This window comes from Girardinichthys multiradiatus, chromosome 18, assembly GCF_021462225.1.
Source record: "Girardinichthys multiradiatus isolate DD_20200921_A chromosome 18, DD_fGirMul_XY1, whole genome shotgun sequence".
NCBI classification, from domain to species: Eukaryota; Metazoa; Chordata; class Actinopteri; order Cyprinodontiformes; family Goodeidae; genus Girardinichthys; species Girardinichthys multiradiatus.
In genome coordinates, this window is record NC_061810.1 from 34,122,582 (window position 1) to 34,142,531 (window position 19,950).

The following is a 19,950-nucleotide window of genomic DNA, read 5'->3' on the forward strand; positions in this document are numbered from 1 at the left end:
CAACCCACCCACAGATGATGTTACGCTTCGCACATAAAAATTAATTTAAATAGTTTTCTGCGATGCCCTGAGTTGAACCAGAGCTTGTGCCCTGGAACCTCTTTTTGTCGGTGGAAACATGCATCACTGGTTCCAAATCACGTTGGGGAACCGGAATGAACTTCAAACCATGTTGGTGGAAAAGGGGTAAGATAGGTGTCAGACTGTTACCAGTATCGAGGTATACCAAAGTTAAGAGGTTAATGTTTCAAAACTGCTAAAATCTTCTGTCATGCTGTTCCTAGGGTTTAAAGTCCTTTTCATAAAATTCCATAGAAAGTGCTGCAGTGGCTAGAGCTATCTCTGCCAGAGTGTAGAGTAACAGTCTGCTCCCCACCTATTGCTCCGTACTGCCAGTCAGCTGGCTAAAAGAAGCTTCCTAGATTTTTTTCTGTCACTTAAAAGACAAGACAAATTTGGCTAATTTGAATTATTTCAGATATTGAAAAGCAGTCAGAGAATGGAAATTAAAGCACCCTCCATTACTTTTACTAAGTTAATGCTGCTTTGAAATCACAGCTGGCAATCCACAAGCAGCATCTCAGCAAAGCGGCTAATATCAGCTTGTAATACTCCCAGTGTTTACTCTATAAAGCTCAGAACAGTGAAAAAGGTTTAGCATTCAACAAACACTTGAAAGTTACAATTTACTTTGAGGTGTTTTTTGCTTAACTCTACAGTTTAACCCAAAATATTAATCCCCTAGTATACATAGTTTAAAAGATATTTCTATTTAATAAAAAAGTTTGTAATAACAGGAAATGGCACAGGCATTCCCCAAAGGACAAGACAGTGAAAAGGGGGTCCAAAATTATTTATACACTTCTCAACAATCAGTTGAAAAGCCTTTTTGACACTTCAGCAACCAGCTTTTAGCATTTTTGAAACTAGCGTTTTCGACGATTTATCTTTGATGAGCTCCAAGTCTTTGAGGTTGGCTGACTGATGATCTCCAGCAGTCATTGGGTGAGGAAGGAGGTACATCTTGGACTTGCAGCCAAGTTTATCACAAGGCAACACAGAACAAAAAAAATCACACATACTCATTCCTAAGGGCGATTAAGAGAGACTAATTACCCTACATGTTTTTGGACTGTAGGAGGAAGCTGGAGTACCTGGAGAGAACCTTTGTAGGCAAACTCCGGGCAGAAAGACCTCAAGCCGAGATTCTAACCAAGGACCTTATTGCTGCAAGTCAACAGTGCTAACATCTGCTGTGCAGCCTTCTACACAGTATATATCAAAATAACAATAAATGTTGTAGATCCAAGGTTCCCAAACTGTAATAGAAGTACCACTGGTGGTAGCTGGAGTTAGCAGTACTCTCTTGGCGAATACAGATGAATTGGTAACTTTAGTGGTATTCAGTTTACCTTGGAAACTTTGATCTGGGAATGACATAAATCTCAGAAACTGTAATACACAAGGCAGTCATAAGCAGTTCGTGAAAAATCTTTTTTGCTGAAATGCAACTTCCAGGGACCTTTCTGCTAACCTAGAAGTTTTAACATCTAAATAAAAATGAAACATATGAATACATATCCTTCCTCCATATCGACACGATGCTACAGAGAGTACAGGGGGACAGGTCAACAGTCTATCACAGGCCAGCACAGAAACATACAACACCACCATGCACACAATCACACATAAGGGCATTTTAGAGACGGCAGTTAACCTCAAATGCATGTTTTTGACTACGAGGACATTTTTGAACATGTAACTGCCATGCAGAAAGGCTCCAACCCAAATTCTAACTGAGGACCCTCTTGCAGCAAGGCAACAGTGGCACTAACTGCGCCACCGTGCAAATCTGAATGATCAAACTGCATCCATCCAGCAAATGGAAAAGAATGTTTTGTTTTTTGCTTTTGCTTTTTTGAAAACTTGGTGTTTGCTGAGCACCGACAGTTTTATAACTAAAATATTCAACATGTAATATTATTTTAGCACCAGTAGGAATAATTGTTGCTTGACCGACTCATGCTGAGTCCCAGATTTAAACATTTACACAATAATGAGGAATTAACTGAAAGTAAAAATGACAATGCTTATTAGTGGCATGCCTACAGGCTGTATTGATGGTGCAGCAGGTACATCCCGTTAAAGCCTGATAGCATTTTCTCATTATGGAGGTGAGAGTTTCCCTCCCACAGTCAGAAGACACACACAATCACATGCAGTAAGGTCGATTACTGAGTGTAAGATGTTGTCTATCAGTTTTATGTCAACCTTGTGATGGACTGTAAACCAGAGTGCACATTGCCTTTTGGCCAGTGTCAGCTCAAATAATAGCTGGATGTGTAGTTCGTGAAATCAGACTGCATTTTACAGCAGAAAAAAGGAAAATAACCTAAATGAAGTGACAAAGTAAACCCTGTAGGATTTGGACACTTCTTTCATGGTCCTCATAAAGACTATTTGAAAGTGGCAGGTAAGCAAGCAAATAAAAGGGATCAAAGCTTTTGAACTCTGTTTTGAAGGAAGATCCAGTTCAATTTCTTTCTGTATTATTTATTGAATCATAAACCTCTCTGATTTTGAAACCAATCATGAGAACATTAAAACATTTTATGTGACTGCATACCACCATTAGTAATCTACACTGCTCAAAAAATAAAGGGAACACTCAAATAACACATCCTAGATCTGAATGAATGAAATATTCTCATTGAATACTTTGTTCTGTAGAAAGTTGAATGTGCTGACAACAAAATCACACAAAAATCATCAATGGAAATCACATTTATTAACCAATGGAGGCCTGGATTTGGAGTCACACACAAAATTAAAGTGGAAAAAAACACTACAGGTTGATCCAACTTTGATGTAATGTCCTTAAAACAAGTCAAAATGAGGCTCAGTATTGTGTGTGGCCTCCACGTGGCTGTATGACCTCCCTACAACGCCTGGGCATGCTCCTGATGAGACGGTGGATGGTTTCCTGAGGGATCTCCTCCCAGACCTGGACTAAAGCATCCGCCAACTCCTGGACAGTCTGTGGTGCAACGTGTCGTTGGTGGATGGAGCGAGACATGATGTCCCAGATGTGCTCAATCGGATTCAGGCCTGAGGAACGGGCGGGCCAGTCCATAGCTTCATCTTGCAGGAACTGCTGACACACTCCAGCCACATGAGGTCAAGCATTGTCCTGCATTAGGAGAAACCCAGGGCCAACCGCACCAGCATATGGTCTCACAAGGGGTCTGAGGATCTCATCTCAGTACCTAATGGCAGTCAGGTTACCTCTGGCGAGCACATGGAGGGCCATGCGGCCCTTCAAAGAAATGCCACCCCACACCATTATTGACCCACTGCCATGGTCATGCTGAAGGATGTTGCAGGCAGCAGATCACTCTCCACGGTGTCTCCAGACTCTGTCATGTGTGTCACATGTGCTCAGTGTGAACCTGCTTTCATCTGTGAAGAACACAGGGTACCAGTGGCGAATTTGCCAATCCTGGTGTTCTCTGGCAAATGCCAAGCGTCCTGCATGGTGTTGGGTTGTGAGCACAACCTCCATTTGTGGACGTTGGGCCCTCATACCATCCTCATGGAGTCGGTTTCTAACAGTTTGTGCAGACACATGCACATTTGTGGCCTGCTGGAGGTCATTTTGCAGGGCTCTGGCAGTGCTCATCCTGTTCCTCCTTACACAAAGGCGGAGGTAGCGGTCCTGCTGCTGGGTTGTTGCCCTCCCACGGCCTCCTCCACGTCTCCTGGTGTACTGGCCTGTCTCCTGGTAGCGCCTCCAGGCTCTGGACAGTACGCTTACAGACACAGCAAACCTTCTTGCCACAGCTCGCATTGATGTGCCATCCTGGAAGAGGTGCACTACCTGAGCCATTTGTGTGGGTTGTAGAGTCCGTCTCATGCTACCACGAGTGTGAAAGCACCACCAACATTCAAAAGTGACCAAAACATCAGCCAGAAATCATAGGTACTGAGAAGTGGTCTGCGGTCCCCACCTGCAGAACCACTCCTTTATTGAGTGTGTCTTGCTAATCGCCAAAGATTTCCCCCTGTTGTCTATTCCATTTGCACAACAGCATGTGAAATTGATTGTCAATCCGTGTTGCTTCCTAAGTGGACAGTTTGATTTCAGAGAAGTTTGATTTACTTGGAGTTATATTGTGTTGTTTAAGGGTTCCCTTCATTTTTTTCAGCAGTGTATATGTCACTGTTGACAGATGTTCTACGTGGTTGTAGCAGAACAGGCAAACTCATCCAGCTGGGCGGTGGTATATGCCGTATCTTGGAAAACTAACCTGAAATAAATCCTAAATTACAGGTTAAGGCTGCTGCCGGGACAAAAAAAGCCATCCTCATCTGTTTTCTTTCCACTTTATGTGAGAATGACTCAATGATAGAAACACAAATGCTTATTTTTAGGAGCAATAATTTACAACACTACCATACTGAGCAGCAGAGTAGACCCATTTTAAACCTTGAGAATTTTTCTTTTATCCGTAAAAAGAAAACTGTAAAATATTGCTCTGACCGGAGTTCATTGAACATATTTAAATATAAAATTTCATTTTCCCTGACATGACTGCAGTCAGAATAAACAATATTTGGAGACATAATTTTCCACTTTGTACACCGTTAAAGATGTCTATGGAGTAAAACGTATAAAAGTGGTCCACTGGTGGGTATTTCAAGCCTTTGGCGTGAATATAAGTGGTTAACCACAGCAATGCTATCATGGCTTGTGAGTAATATAGCCAAGGAGGCTGACGCTCCCTGAGCTCCATTACTTCCCCTGTAATTTTAGTGATTACGCTCACACTCACACACAAACATGCATAAATGGAGTATTTCTCTCTCCCAAAATAAGAAATAAGTGTGTGACCATCTGTGCAAAAGTAAGACCCCCTGTTTGAATAGCTGCTCAAGCTTCAATATGTGGAGCCTTGTGTTGGAAAGTTTTATATTCCTTTCCTGCTTGTATTTTAATCTGCCATTCTTCCATGCACAGACTAATCAGCTCCGCACTACAGCGCATTGAAAACGTATTCACACCTCTTTAATCTTTAGCATTTTTTAACATTGTGCATTTCAAGCTTGAGTTTACTGGGAAGATAAACACAAAGTAGGAGCAGAAAAAATTATATATAGTTTTCAAACTGTTTTAAGAATACAAATCTGAAAAGTATTTAGCCCCATTTACTTAGATACCCTCTAAATAAAATTCCGTGCAACCTTCAAAAGTGCCCCTATTAATAGGTAAAATCCAGCTGTGTGGAATTCAATTTCACATTTAATCACAGCTGTTCTGTGAAGGCCTCCGAGGTCTGTTAGAAAACATAAGTGTACAAACAGCATACTGAACATCAAGGAACATACCTTAGTCTTCAGGTCAATGTCACATGCTCCAGGAACAGGTCAGGTATAAAGTGTGATCATGGTTATATTACAAAACAATATCCCGAAGGAGCATGGCTCAACTGCAATCCTAGCAAGACATGACGATCTACATTAAGTGACAGGCTGTGCAAGGACAGCATTAATCAAAGAAAGAGCTAAGACCACCATGGTAATTACAGAAGCTGCAAAGATCCACACGTCAGGTGTGAGAATCTCCTGACACAGCAATGTTTACGCATGGCTTTCACAAATGTTCCAAATGTTGGAGAAAATCTTTAAGAAGTTTGCCATGTTGGGGACACAGCAAACATGTGTATGAAGGGGATCTGGTTAGATAGACAAAAACTTGAACTTTTAGCCATACATGCAAAAAGCTATGTGTATCAGAAAATTAGCACTGCACATTAACGTGAATGCAGCTTCTCTATAGTGACTTATGGTGCTGGCAGCGTCAGGCTTTGCAAATGCTTTTGTTCAGAAGGGACAGGGAACCTATTTAGAGTTGATGGAAAGATGGATGGAGCTAAATGCAGGGCATGCAGAGAAAACCTGTTAGAAGCTGCAGGATTTGGACAGGGGATCACCATCCACCAGGACAATGAACCTTAACATACAGCTAGTGCTACCACTAGAATACTGTAGGTCAAAGCATACCGATGTATTAGAATGGCTCAGACAAAGTCCAGACCTAAATCTAAGAGAATTTGTTGAAAGACTTAAAAATTGATGAACTTAAACTGTTGTGCAAAGAAGAATGGGCAAACGTTCTCTAAATGTGAACCTGGTACAGACATATCCCAAGAGCACATCACACTTTCTAGATTTTTATTTGTAAAAGATTTTGAAAATCACCTGCCATTTTTCTTCCAGCTTACATAAGCTTGGGGTCTTTTCCCACCCTCGTTTGATGCTTGCCGTCTGGGGTCAGAGGCCGGGAGAGGGAGCGGGCCTTGTCTGGTGCTAGGGCTGGCTCTTTGGCCCTCTCAGGATCGTTTGGATTGCCTTGGATCTCGGTCTCTAGCGTTGGGGTGACGACGGGCTCTGGTGAGGGGGTCTTGGCCGGGCGGTGTGGAGTGTTGATTGAGATGTGACTTCGCTTTATTGGAGGGGCTGGCAAGCTTGCTTGGTGCAGTGAGGTGTGCCGTGCGGGAGGGTGGGTGGCCGGCATCCTGGGGCTCCTCCGGGTTTGGGTGTGGGGTTGGCGGGGTGCCCGGTCCTTGGCGTGCTGTGGTAGCCTTCCTCCAATGCTCCCATTGAATGTGGGGCCTATTCCCTCCCCGCCACACTACTACCAGTGATTGGTATCTCTGCCCACCGGTGTACTTGTGTTTCTCGGTATCCGGGGCTGGGTGCTTTGGGGTGTGCTGGCTCAATGCTGCTTGTCGGTGCCTGGACCCCTGGGCCCGGTCGGGCCTCTGCTTGGGGAGTGATATGTCCTGAGGTCTCCGGTCTCTGGCTCCATGGCTGGATCCTCTTGGGCGTAGACGGCTGCCGGCGGGGCCTGTGAGCTCGTCGCTGCGGCTCCCTGTGGCTGCTGGGTGGTTCCCCTGGGATTCTCCCCTGCTCCTCTCTGGGGGGGTTACGGTAGTCCCGGCAGTGGTTCTCCTGGGGTTTCTGTGCTCTGGGGGGCCTTTGGATGTTTGTGGCTTGGATCTCCTTCGTATGTGTCCCTGGACCAGCGGGGCGGGTCTGTGGCTCCTCACACTCACTATTGCATATTTTTATGGAGCACATGCGTGCTCACACTCAGACCCACAGGTGTTTAGATTCAAGTGTTAACAGATACACAAATGTTCTATATTGTGCCGCATTTACCACTAACTATATCTTGCATTCATAAGTAGCATGTACCTTTCGGTAAAAAGGCTGGTAATACAAACATTTCTGCAGGTGTAGAAGCAAGCAGGGTGTTATCTTGTATTCTCTTCATCCTTCTTTCTTTCCTCCATTCTATTCTCCTTCTCTCCCCTTTTCCTTTTTGCCCCCCTTTCTCTCTTTTTTGCTTTTTTTTCTCCTTTCCATTTCTGTCTCCATAACAATTGAAATAATCCCAACGCAGTTTCTAATTAAGTTTATTTTAATGAATATCAAGCAGAGCTTTAAAGCGTTAACTGTAATGCTCCACTTGTGAAAGTAAATCTGTTGGGCTTTTTCCTGGCCCTCAGACAACAATTCTGAGTGCTTCTACGCTGGACAGGACATGGTAAAAAAAAAAAAAAAAAAAAAAGATAATCACCTTCCATTTTTCTTCCAGCTTACATATCCTCGCTACTTTTGATGCTCTAATTAATTTAGACTTTACCGATCTCTCAATGGAGAAACTTTCCTCTGCATTTAACCCATCCCAGCGGTGGGCTGCCATTGCGTCGTGCCAAGGAACATTTAGGGGCTAAGGGTCTTGCTCAGTGACCTATAGTGGTAGACTGTGGGATTCTAACAAGGTACTTGTGGCCTCTCCAGGACGCAACGCCCTGCTCTCTAACCACTAGGCCACCATTCCCCCTCTCTATGGCATAAAATCAAAATAAAATACATTAAGGCTTGTGGTCGTAACGTGATAAAATGAGTAGGGTCCGAATACTTTTGCAAGGCACTGTATAGTAAGGCTGTTCCCAAAGAGAAATAAACCAGTCTTGCATTATTTGTCATCTGCTTGAAAAGACATTTGGAAAAGTCAGTTTGGATTAGAACATTTCACCACAATCGTTTAGACACGCATAAATGTCTATTCCCCACGTTTGATACATGACCTGGTCTAAAAAAAAGGGCTGGCGGTGCTATAATCTGTTTTCCAGTGCATGTGTTGCCCTCTGTTTGCATTGCTTCTGTCAGTCACCAGGGTTCATTGCTGTGGGGGAGAGTCGGGGTCAGAGCCATGTGGCTCTTGCATTTTCTACCCCATGGTCATCTTATGTGACACAACAACTGTTTGCTGTCACACTATTAGTTCAACTTTGTTATTTTAGTTGAAAAAAATGGCAAGGCCTTACAACAATGCCAACAGGTGTACAGTCATATAAAGATTTACAATACATCTGTAACTGGACCATGAATGAAGCTGGCTGGATGGATAAAAATGTTTCGAAGGCATAGGCTGCTCGAGCAGTAAACGTCATGTTTGGCATGCGTGACATTGTATTGATGCCTGCAGACACGTGTCTTAGACCAGTCTTCTCCTTAAAGTGACCTATATAGTGCAGCTACCCGACACGCTGCTCCAACCCGTACGCCTTGTGTTGGTTTCAATGTTTCAGCTTTCGAGCCTGTCAAAGCATAAGAAGACACTAGACTCCATCCGTGCTATGTGCTGTTTATTTTACAGTAAAGCATTGGGAAATAATGAGACGAAGGAAGGGACTCCACCCTTACCATTAGGTGGACCGGGAGACAGATGGCCTCTGCATGGGATACCTTCAGCCTGGAGGAGAGCGGGGGAAACTTGGCATTGCTCGCTGCAAGAACACAGTTGGGCCTCATAAACTAGAGCACTGTGACATATTATCTAAAATACTGCAGGCAAATGAAATATAAGTAGCACCCTAAACAAAGCTGTCATTTAGTTTCATCAGAGGAATAAGCATACCACTGCAGGAGTGTCACTAGATTTATTACTAGTAATCCATCTTATCCAGTTAACGCAAACTTAAGATCTCTTTTAAGTATAAACAGGAAAAAATCGATTCTGACAGTTGTCACGACGTGACACGTTTGATGTTGGGGCTGAAGAGAAAGAAGAGCACAAACCTGAAAAATCTATCATGACTAATAAGAAATTGGCTGCACTTTTACCCTCTCTTCAATGAGAAACCTGAGGAAAGAATGAACTCATGGGCAGGAAATGCTTGCTCTTTGAAGAAAATGCTTCATATTTGTTTCTTTTCCTCCTGACATCACTAATTGCGACAAGCTGCTCGACAGACACAAGGGTAAATCAAAACCTTCCTTTTTGCCTGGCAACCACCTCAAACATTCCACATTGCCGCTTGATGAGCCAAAAAAATCTCTACCTACCAAGACCTGACCTAGCTTCGGCCCTGACCTCCCCAGGAGAGGCTGTGTCCTGGCCTGGGATCCTCCCATTGAAGCCCCACAGAGCATATCAGGAGGGGATTCACGGTCAGAGACAATAATGAGCTGTTAACAAAACACACAATGTCATGTTCATGTAGACAAACTCCATGCATAGATTATCATGTCAAACAGCACTCACGAGGGACTGATCTAAAGACCTCACAGGAGAAGAATGCAGACATGAAATCTGTGCAGGAGGGAGTATGGGTTTAAGACCAAGGCAAGAAGAAACTGAGTTGAGTAAAGAACGAATAGGGACAAAAAGTGAGAACTAGGTCAGGTATGGACAAAGTACGGAATCAAAGTGACAGAAAGATACAGCTGCAACATGTAGAACTATGCAAGGACAAAATATGTTGCTGGTTTGGCCAATCATTTATACATATGTACAGAAAGAAATACAATATGTTGCAGGGCCTCATCATTTTAGGAAACTGAGATCATAATCTTCTGTTTCTGCAACATATTGTAAAGCTAAAGTTGTTTACATGATGTTTGAAATAAGTTTATCTGGTAAGAGTTTTTGGGACGTTAATGTATGTTGTACTCTGAAGGCTTTAAATTACAAACTGACTTTTCCAAAAGTAAAGTCTAAAACAAATAGTATTAATCCACCCAAGTCTGCGGAAGAAGCCCTCTGTGCGTATAAGAGTCATTAATGCTGAAGCTGTTTGGAGAAGCAACGAACCTCAACTATAAAACTATAATCTAAGCCTTTTCAACCAATTTAGTTACATGGCGGGACGTCAGGTTTTTGTACTCTTTCAGCTCTGGTTTTATCAAACAAACACAGACATTTACGCTTAAGAAAACAGTTGAGCTTAAATTGTGACAATATTTCTACCATGCTGAAATCTGACAAAATCCTTCCAGCATTTTTGGTCTGACTTGTGAGCCACTCTCATGCAAAGATCTACATCCATCTCTACTCAGCTTCAACAGCTTCAACCAGCAGAGGAGTACCTCTCCTGTTAGTTGAAAGAAGAGATCCACAAATCAGTTGGCCATAGATAGAAATCAGACAATATTTTCTAAAAACAGAATACAATGAGTTTCAAATCCTGTTCAACCCATAGGCAACTGAATACACTACAAAGACAAGATATTTAATGTTCAAATTGATAAACATTTTTTTCAAATATTTACTCATTTTGAATTTGATGCATTCAACAAGTTCCAACAGAGCTGGGACAGGGGCAAGTGTTTGGGAACTGAGGACAATAATTGTTGAAGCTTTCAGCTTGAACTCTTTCCTATTCTTGCTTGATGTACAACTTCAGTTGCTCAGCAGTCCGGGGTCTCTGTTGTTGTATTATGTGCTTCATAGTAATTTCCTCATTATCACAGAAAAACACAGTGGAGGGCAATAATTTTGTTTCTTCACCCTTCACAAATTGATTCTTTTGTTCATAGTGTTACTTCATCATTACATGGTGCATAAGACAATGCAGCCCCCTTAAAAAAGAAGGTAATTATTCATAGGAGGCTGGCTAACTGGTTTAATTCAGAGCTGCGCACTTTAAAGCACAATGTTAGAAAATTGGTGAGAAAATGGGGTTCGACACACCTAGAGGATTCCTACTTAATCTGGAAAAATAGCCTACTGTTGTATAAAAAGATATTTCGCCAAGCCAGAACAGCTTATTTCTCATCATTAATAGAAGAGAACAAGAATAATCCTAGGTTTCTCTTTAGTACAGTTGCTAAACTTACACAGAGTCATAGCTCTGTTGAGCCATCCATTCCCTTAGCTCTTAGCAGTCATGACTTTATGGGATTCTTCCAAAATAAAATTGATTCTATTAAAAAGAAAATCTTTGACATACTCCCGAAGATGATTACATCATCCTCAGCAAGTGAGACAACATTGGAAATAACTGCAGAACCTGATTTGTGTTTGGACTGTTTTGATCCTGTGGAGCTTCCTAAGTTATCAGAAATATTAGCTTCATCTAAACCTTCAACTTGTATATTAGACCCAATCCCGACCAAATTATTTCAGGAAGTGTTCCCTCTGATTACCAGCCCCATTTTAGATATGATTAATCTATCTTTAGTAAATGGATATGTACCACAAGCTTTTAAGGTAGCGGTAATTAAACCTTTACTTAAGAAACCTTCGCTTGATTGAGATGACATGAAAAATTACAGACCTATATCCAATCTTCCATTCATATCTAAAATTCTTGAGAAAATAGTTGCTAATCAACTGTGTGAGCATTTATACAGCAATGACCTGTTTGAAGAGTTTCAGTCAGGCTTCAGAACTCATCATAGCACTGAAACAGCTCTGCTGAAAGTCACTAATGATATTCTTATGGCCTCAGATAATGGACTTGTGTCTGTTCTGGTTTTGTTAGATCTCAGTGCTGCATTTGATACAATTGATCACAATATTCTCTTAGAAAGGCTGGAATATGCTGTAGGGATCAGCGGAACAGCGCTAGGCTGGTTTAAATCTTATTTGTCTGACAGATTCCAGTTTGTTCATGTAAATGATAAATCATCTTCAAACTCAAGGGTTAATCGTGGAGTACCACAGGGTTCAGTACTTCGGCCAATTCTCTTTACTATATATATGCTTCCAATAGGTAAAATTGTCAGGCAGCATAGGATAAATTTTCACTGTTACGCTGATGATACTCAGCTTTACTTATCCATAAATAAGTAAAGCTTCCATTCAATGGCTCCCTGTTAAATCCAGAATATAATTAAAAATTCTCCTCCTCACATATAAAGCCCTTAATGATCTAGCTCCATCATACATCAGAGATCTGATTGTTCCATATGTTCCTAACAGAGCACTTTGTTCTCAGACTGCAGGTTTACTGGTGGTTCCTAGAGTCTAGAAGTAGAATGGGAGGCAGATTATTTAATTATCAGGCTCCTCTCCTGTGGAACCAGCTCCCAGTTTTAGTCCGTGAGGCAGACACCCTGTCTACTTTTAAGGCTTGGCTTAAAACTTTTCTTTTTGATAAAGTGTATAGTTAGAGTGGTTTAGGTCATCCTGAGCTATCTCTGTAGTTATGCTGCTATAGGCTTAGGCTGCTGGAGGAAATAATGACCACTTTCACCCTCTTTGCTACATTCTCACACTACTCTCTAGTTTTGCATTATCTGTTGTTATGTCAGCTTCTAACTTTATGTTCTCTCTCTTTTCTCTTCCTAGAAGCAATACCTGGCCTGACTCTGTGTCTACCTGTGACACCTTTCTGGAGAGGGAAATTGTCCAACCTTCTGCTGGCAACAACTTAATGCTCACCCTCTACCGATGATCCACATGGCCTGGCCCTGTCTTTCAGTGTTTAACCCTTTTTCTCTCCTAGACATAGCTACTGACTGAGCTTCTACTGTGACTAACTCTATGCTTTCTTTCAGACTCTGACCTTGAAAACTGGCTCAGAGTTTATCTGTTCTTTCTTTCTAGATGAAACGACTAAAGGAGCTACATCCATTAACATTTACTTTTCCTTCCCATAGAAAGTACTTCTGGATCAGTGCTTCTTTGTTCTTTTTGTGTCTCTGCTCTGTTCTCTCAAACCCCCAGTCGGTCGTGGCAGATGGCCGCTCACACTGAGCCTGGTTCTGCTGGAGGTTTCTTCCTGTTAAAAGGGAGTTTTTCTTCTCCACTGTCGCTACATGCATGCTCAGTATGAGGGATTGCTGCAAAGTCAATGCCAGTGACTGTCCACTGTCGCTACATGTTCATCCAGGAGGAGTGAATGCTACAAGTCACTGACTTGATGCAATCTGCTGGGTTTCCTTAGATAGAAAAACTTTTTATCCAATTTGAATAAATAACTGAATATGACTGCACTGTTCAATGATTAGGATTAATTGGAATGTATGTACCTGACTTTTGTGAAGTGCCTTGAGACAACATGTGTTGTGAATTGGCGCTATATAAATAAACTGAATTGAATTGAATAATGTGCCACACATTTTCAGTGGGAGACAAGTCTGGACGGCAGGCAGGCCAGTTTAGTACCTGCACTCTTTTATTATGAAGCCACACTGTTGTAACACATGCAGAATGTGGCTTCATTGTCTTGCTGAAATAAGCAGGGACGTTCTTGAAAAAGTATTTGCTTGGATGACAACATATGTTGCTCCAAAACCTGTATGTAACTTTCAGCATTAATGGTGCCTTCACTGATGTGCCAGTTACCCATACCATGGTCACTAACACACCCCCATACCATCACAGACACTGTGCTGGTATGGGGTGTTTTTTGAGCATTCCTCAACCTTCCCAGTCTTTTGTTGCCAATCTCTCAGCTTTTATCGACCATGTTGCAAGCATCAAATAAAAAAGGGAATATCTGCAACAAAAGAAAAATTTGAATACAATGATTTGCAAATGTATTCATTGTCTGTTTTTTTTTATTTATTTTACATTTTACACAACATTCCAACTTCACTGGAATTATGGTTGTAGAACTGAATGTCCTATGTTGTATTAGGTATTTTTTTCTTAAGTCTTAACATTTAAATTCATCACACTGCCACTGCATCATCTTTACAGGGCTTCTGAAGTGTGAGTGGCTGCTTAAATAATGTGCTGACTCGGCTTGATCAGAGCAGTTCCAGCATGGCAACTTTGTATTATGGATCATTTTCCAATTAATTCTTAGATCTTACAGTGGTTCAGTACAACTCAGCAGCTAAACTTTGGTCATCTATAAACCATTAAATCAACACTAAACACAACAGACATCAGTCTCAGTATGAGCAGATTTTGTAGTCTCTCGATAACCGGAGTTTAGAAATTTCTAATGGGTGCCTAGCTATTGATTACTAAAGCTATGCTAATGTGGCAGACCAATTGCTTCAAAGACAGCAAAAGCACCAAGGTCTGTGAGGCAGGATAAAGCCAATAGTTTAGCATACAGTCATTGTAAAATGAAAATACAAAGTAGAAGTAAATTCCAGGGTTTTACATGTATTTAGCATGTTGCGGAATTATACAAATGTTAAAACCATAGAATTGGGGTGTACTTTCTTTTTTCCATTACTTTGACTGGCTTCTGAATGCATCAGCCCGGGGTTACCAAACATGACAAAATGACTAACACAAGTCTCAGAGATCTCCATTTTTGTAAAACCTATAACACTGTCTTAATCAGTCAGAAACAGGATAGGCCAAGTGGTAAATTAGATGTTTTATAGCACGCCTTTATTGTAAGAAATATTTGTGCATGGTAAAGAAAACATTAGTCTTCATACCAGCTCTAATCTACCCCCTTCCTTCCTTGCATTGTATTTCATGAGGGTGTGAGGTTCTTTAGAGAGCTAATTGATGGTGGAGACAAACAGACTGACAGGCTTTTAAATAAAGGGCAGGCAGGCCTCTTTCACATGTCATTGTCCTCTTCAAAACCTTTTTCTCTTTGCACCCCTATAGCGATTTGGACTTAGGTGCCCTTCTCATCTGAGGCACATTTGCTTAAAAGATCAGAGCTTAAAAGCAAAAGATCAATAATGTTGATATAAACAGTTTCATGGAGGCTAAAACCTCTCAGAGTCAAACCATAACTCTGCTGTAGGACTTAGGAAGGACAATGTCTGCCACTGTGTACCAAAGGAACACAAACATGCCTTCAGCATCCTGTCTCAAGAGTGTGGGATTTGTTATTGTTTGTTGTGTGGGGGTTTGGGGTTTTAGTATGTGCACACAGTGCTATTGCTCAGAAGGTGGGTGGTAGTTGGTAGTGTTATTTTTTTCATGCATGCATGAAAACAGAGGAACAATTTATGAATGTCATAGATGGTAAAAGAAATCACGGAAAGGGAAACATCTACAGTATGTGCTATAAAAAGTCTTTGTCCTAAAAATATGCTTGCATTTGATATGAAATTACATAGATATGGCAGGTGTGAGCAGGCATTGCAGCAGAATTCTGTTAAGTGTAAGGAGCCTTTAGGAATATGATTCACTACAGTGAATTTAGAAAAAAGTTAGAAAAACCTTCATTTTCTAACATAACATTTATAAATGACCTTTAACCTTTAACGTTTCACAAAACGTTTGACCTTTTTAGCTCAGATACTTAGGTCAATGTTTAGGACCTTTTTTACATTCTTATCCCAAACTGTAACAAATCCAAGGAAGAAAATATTATGAATAAAAGTGTCCATCTTCAGACAGTAATAAAATTATTTACCTTTAACAGCATTGAGTAAATGTAGGCACTGTGATGGTAATCCTTCTTTTAACCTCTAATAGCTGAATGCAGGCGTTTCCCAAAAGTCGGTATTTTATATAGTCTTATTAATAGATTTACATAATAATATTTTCCTTGTCCAGTTAACACAACTAACATCTCGGCCATCGAATCAAAACATAACAGCCTAACATAGTATAGAGGTGGATGCCTCTGGCATATAGTTGAGGCAACATTTACAAACCCTTTCCCATAAGAAGACATTATACAAACAGAGCATATGAAACACAGCGTATAAAACAAACAGACTTTGTTTTGATTGTTGTCATAAAACCACATTGAACAAACAGTAACAGAAAGTATTGCAAAGCTTGACCATAATTACTTTCCTTTTGTCTGTGGGAACTAACCCATAAGTGTTGGCATAAAGACATTTTTTGTTTTTGTACATAAACTAAAAATGTTGTCTTTGATAGTTTTTTTTTTTTGCAGCTGACTATTGGGGCTGTACAATATCAATATATAAATCAGTGTGAGCAACATCAGAAGGCAATTTGTTGGCTATTACAGGTCCTTCTCAGAATATTAGCATATTGTGATAAAGTTCATTATTTTCCATAATGTCATGATGAAAATTTAACATTCATATATTTTAGATTCATTGCACACTAACTGAAATATTTCAGGTCTTTTATTGTCTTAATACGGATGATTTTGGCATACAGCTCATGAAAACCCAAAATTCCTATCTCACAAAATTAGCATATTTCATCCGACCAATAAAAGAAAAGTGTTTTTAATACAAAAAACGTCAACCTTCAAATAATCATGTACAGTTATGCACTCAATACTTGGTCGGGAATCCTTTTGCAGAAATGACTGCTTCAATGCGGCGTGGCATGGAGGCAATCAGCCTGTGGCACTGCTGAGGTCTTATGGAGGCCCAGGATGCTTCGATAGCAGCCATTAGCTCATCCAGAGTGTTGGGTCTTGAGTCTCTCAACGTTCTCTTCACAATATCCCACAGATTCTCTATGGGGTTCAGGTCAGGAGAGTTGGCAGGCCAATTGAGCACAGTGATACCATGGTCAGTAAACCATTTACCAGTGGTTTTGGCACTGTGAGCAGGTGCCAGGTCATGCTGAAAAATGAAATCTTCATCTCCATAAAGCTTTTCAGCAGATGGAAGCATGAAGTGCTCCAAAATCTCCTGATGGCTAGCTGCATTGACCCTGCCCTTGATAAAACACAGTGGACCAACACCAGCAGCTGACACGGCACCCCAGACCATCACTGACTGCAGGTACTTGACACTGGACTTCTGGCATTTTGGTATTTTCTTCTCCCCAGTCTTCCTCCAGACTGGCACCTTGATTTCCGAATGACATGCAGAATTTGCTTTCATCCGAAAAAAGTACTTTGGACCACTGAGCAACAGTCCAGTGCTGCTTCTCTGTAGCCCAGGTCAGGCGCTTCTGCTGCTGTTTCTGGTTCAAAAGTGGCTTGACCTGGGGAATGCGACACCTGTAGCCCATTTCCTGCACACGCCTGTGCACGGTGGCTCTGGATGTTTCTACTCCAGACTCAGTCCACTGCTTCCGCAGGTCCTCCAAGGTCTGGAATCAGCCCTTCTCCACAATCTTCCTCAGGGTTCGGTCACCTCTTCTCGTTATGCAGCGTTTTCTGCCACACTTTTTCCTTCCCACAGACTTCCCACTGAGGTGCCTTGATACAGCACTCTGGGAACAGCCTATTCGTTCAGAAATTTCTTTCTGTGTCTTACCCTCTTGCTTGAGGGTGTCAATAGTGGCCTTCTGGACAGCAGTCAAGTCGGCAGTCTTACCCATGATTGGGGTTTTGAGCGATGAACCAGGCTGGGAGTTTTAAAGGCCTCAGGAATCTTTTGCAGGTGTTTAGAGTTAACTCGTTGATTCAGATGATTAGGTTCATAGCTCGTTTAGAGACCCTTTTAATGATATGCTAATTTTGTGAGATCGGAATTTTCGGTTTTCATGAGCTGTATGCCAAAATCATCCGTATTAAGACAATAAAAGACCTGAAATATTTCAGTTAGTGTGCAATGAATCTAAAATATATGAATGTTAAATTTTCATCATGACATTATGGAAAATAATGAACTTTATCATAATATGCTAATATTTTGAGAAGGACCTGTATATTCCAAATGTTTTGAATTTACACTTTGCAAATCAATGATATACAGTGCCTTGCGAAAGTACTCGGCCCCCTTGAACTGGTCAACCTCTTGCCACATTTCAGGCTTCAAACATAAAGATATAAAACTCAAATTTATTGTGAAAAATCAACAAGTGGGACACAATCATGAAGTGGAATGAAATTTATTGGATGTGTAAAACCTTTTTAACAAATAGAAAACTGAAAAATGGGGCGTGCAATATTATTCGGCCCCTTTACTTTCAGTGCAGCAAACTCACTCCAGAAGTTAAGTGAGGATCTCTGAATGATCCAATGTTGTCCCAAATGACTGATGATGATAAATAGATTCCACCTGTGTGTAATCAAGTCTCCGTATAAATGCACCTGTTCTGTGATAGTCTCAGGGTTCTGTTCAAAGCGCAGAGAGCATCATGAAGACCAAGGAACATGCCAGGCAGTTCCGAGATACTGTTGTGAAGAAGTTTAAAGCCGGATTTGGATACAAAAATGTCCCAAGCTTAAACATCCCACGGACCACTGTGCAAGCAATCATATTGAAAGTGGAAGGAGTATCAGACCACTACAAATCTACCAAGACCCGGCCATCCCTCTAAACTTTCATCTCAAACAAGGAGAAGACTGATCAGAGATGGAGCCAAGAGGCCCATGATCACTCTGGATGAACTGCAGTGATCTACAGCTGAGGTGGGAGAGTCTGTCCATAGGACAACAATCAGTCGTACACTGCACAAATCTGGCCTTTATGGAAGAGTGGCAAGAAGAAAGCCATTTCTCAAAGATATCCATAAAAAGTATCGTTTAACGTTTGCCACAAGCCACCTGGGAGACACAGCAAACATGGGGAAGAAGGTTCTCTGGTCAGATGAAGCCAAAATTGAACTGTTTGAACACACCATCCCCACTGTCAAACATGGTGGTGGCAGCATCATGGTTTGGGCCTGCTTTTCGTCAGCAGGGACAGGGAAGATGGTCAAAATTGATGGGAAGATGGATGGGGCCAAATAGAGGACCATTCTGGAAGAAAACCTGTTGGAGTCCGCAAGAGACCTGAGACTGAGACGGAGATTTATCTTCCAACAAGAGAATGATCCAAAACATAAAGCCAAATCTACAAAGGAATGGTTCACAAATAAACGTATCCAGGTGTTGGAATTGCCAAGTCAAAGTCCAGACCTGTATCCAATCGAGAATCTGTGGAAAGAGCTCAAGACTGCTGTTCACGAACGCTCTCCATCCAACCTCACTGAGCTCGAGCTGTTTTGCAAGGAAGAATGGGCAAGAATTTCAGTCTCTCGATGTGCAAAACTGATAGAGACATAACCCAAGCGACTTGCAGCTGTAATTGCAGCAAAGGGTGGCGCTACAAAGTATTAACGCAAGGGAGCCGAATAATATTGCACGCCCCACTTTTCAGTTTTTTTATTTGTTAAAAACGTTTGACACATCCAATAAATTTCATTCCACTTCACGATTGTGTCCCACTTGTTGTTGATTCTTCACCAAAAATTTGAACTTTATATCTTTATGTTTGAAGCCTGAAATGTGGAAAAAGGTTGACCAGTTCAAGGGGGCCGAATACATTCGCAAGGCACTGTATATATAGCTTGTTGGATCGATTCTCAGTGCTGTAGGCGTTCACACCTCACAAAGGTTGTCCAGATGCTGACAGAAGATGTTTAAGGCAATGGGAATGAAAGGTCAAAAAGAGAGGACAAATTAAAATGTGAGTTTACTCCAAATAATGTCCTCACTGCAATATTAAAAAAAATATCGCAACTGTATGATTTCCTAATATCATGCAGGCTTACTTAAGTGAATCTACCAATCCTCAACTTAGTTCAGGACTTGTGAACCAATCACAGTCTGTTGTTCTCTTGGTATAATTTCAAACGGCAGAATAGGTTTGCTTGTTGCCTCCCAGCTCAGCTGTCTCGTGTTGGGGTTTAACCCAGTGGATGAGAGGGTCGCATCCCTGCGGCTTCAGGTTGGGGACAGGTCTCCGACTGTCGTTTCAGCCTATGGGTCGGGCAGTAGTGCGGACTACCCAGTCTTCTTGGCGTCCCTGTTGGGGGTGCTGGATGGTGCCCCTCCCGGGGACTCCATTATTTTG

At 41.5% G+C, this 19,950-nt stretch overlaps 1 protein-coding gene across 1 annotated transcript in view; it reads right to left on the reverse strand.

Moving 5' to 3' along the window:
* The window catches only part of nectin3a (nectin cell adhesion molecule 3a), a gene marked incomplete at its 5' end in the record, with an annotated part of 64,644 nt that overhangs the window by 23,534 nt on the left and 21,160 nt on the right, over positions 1-19,950 (reverse strand). Inside the window, one exon of the mRNA XM_047392748.1 lies at positions 8,776-8,858. Within this exon, the coding sequence (XP_047248704.1) occupies positions 8,776-8,858 (83 nt within the window). The remainder of the gene's footprint in view (positions 1-8,775; positions 8,859-19,950) is intronic.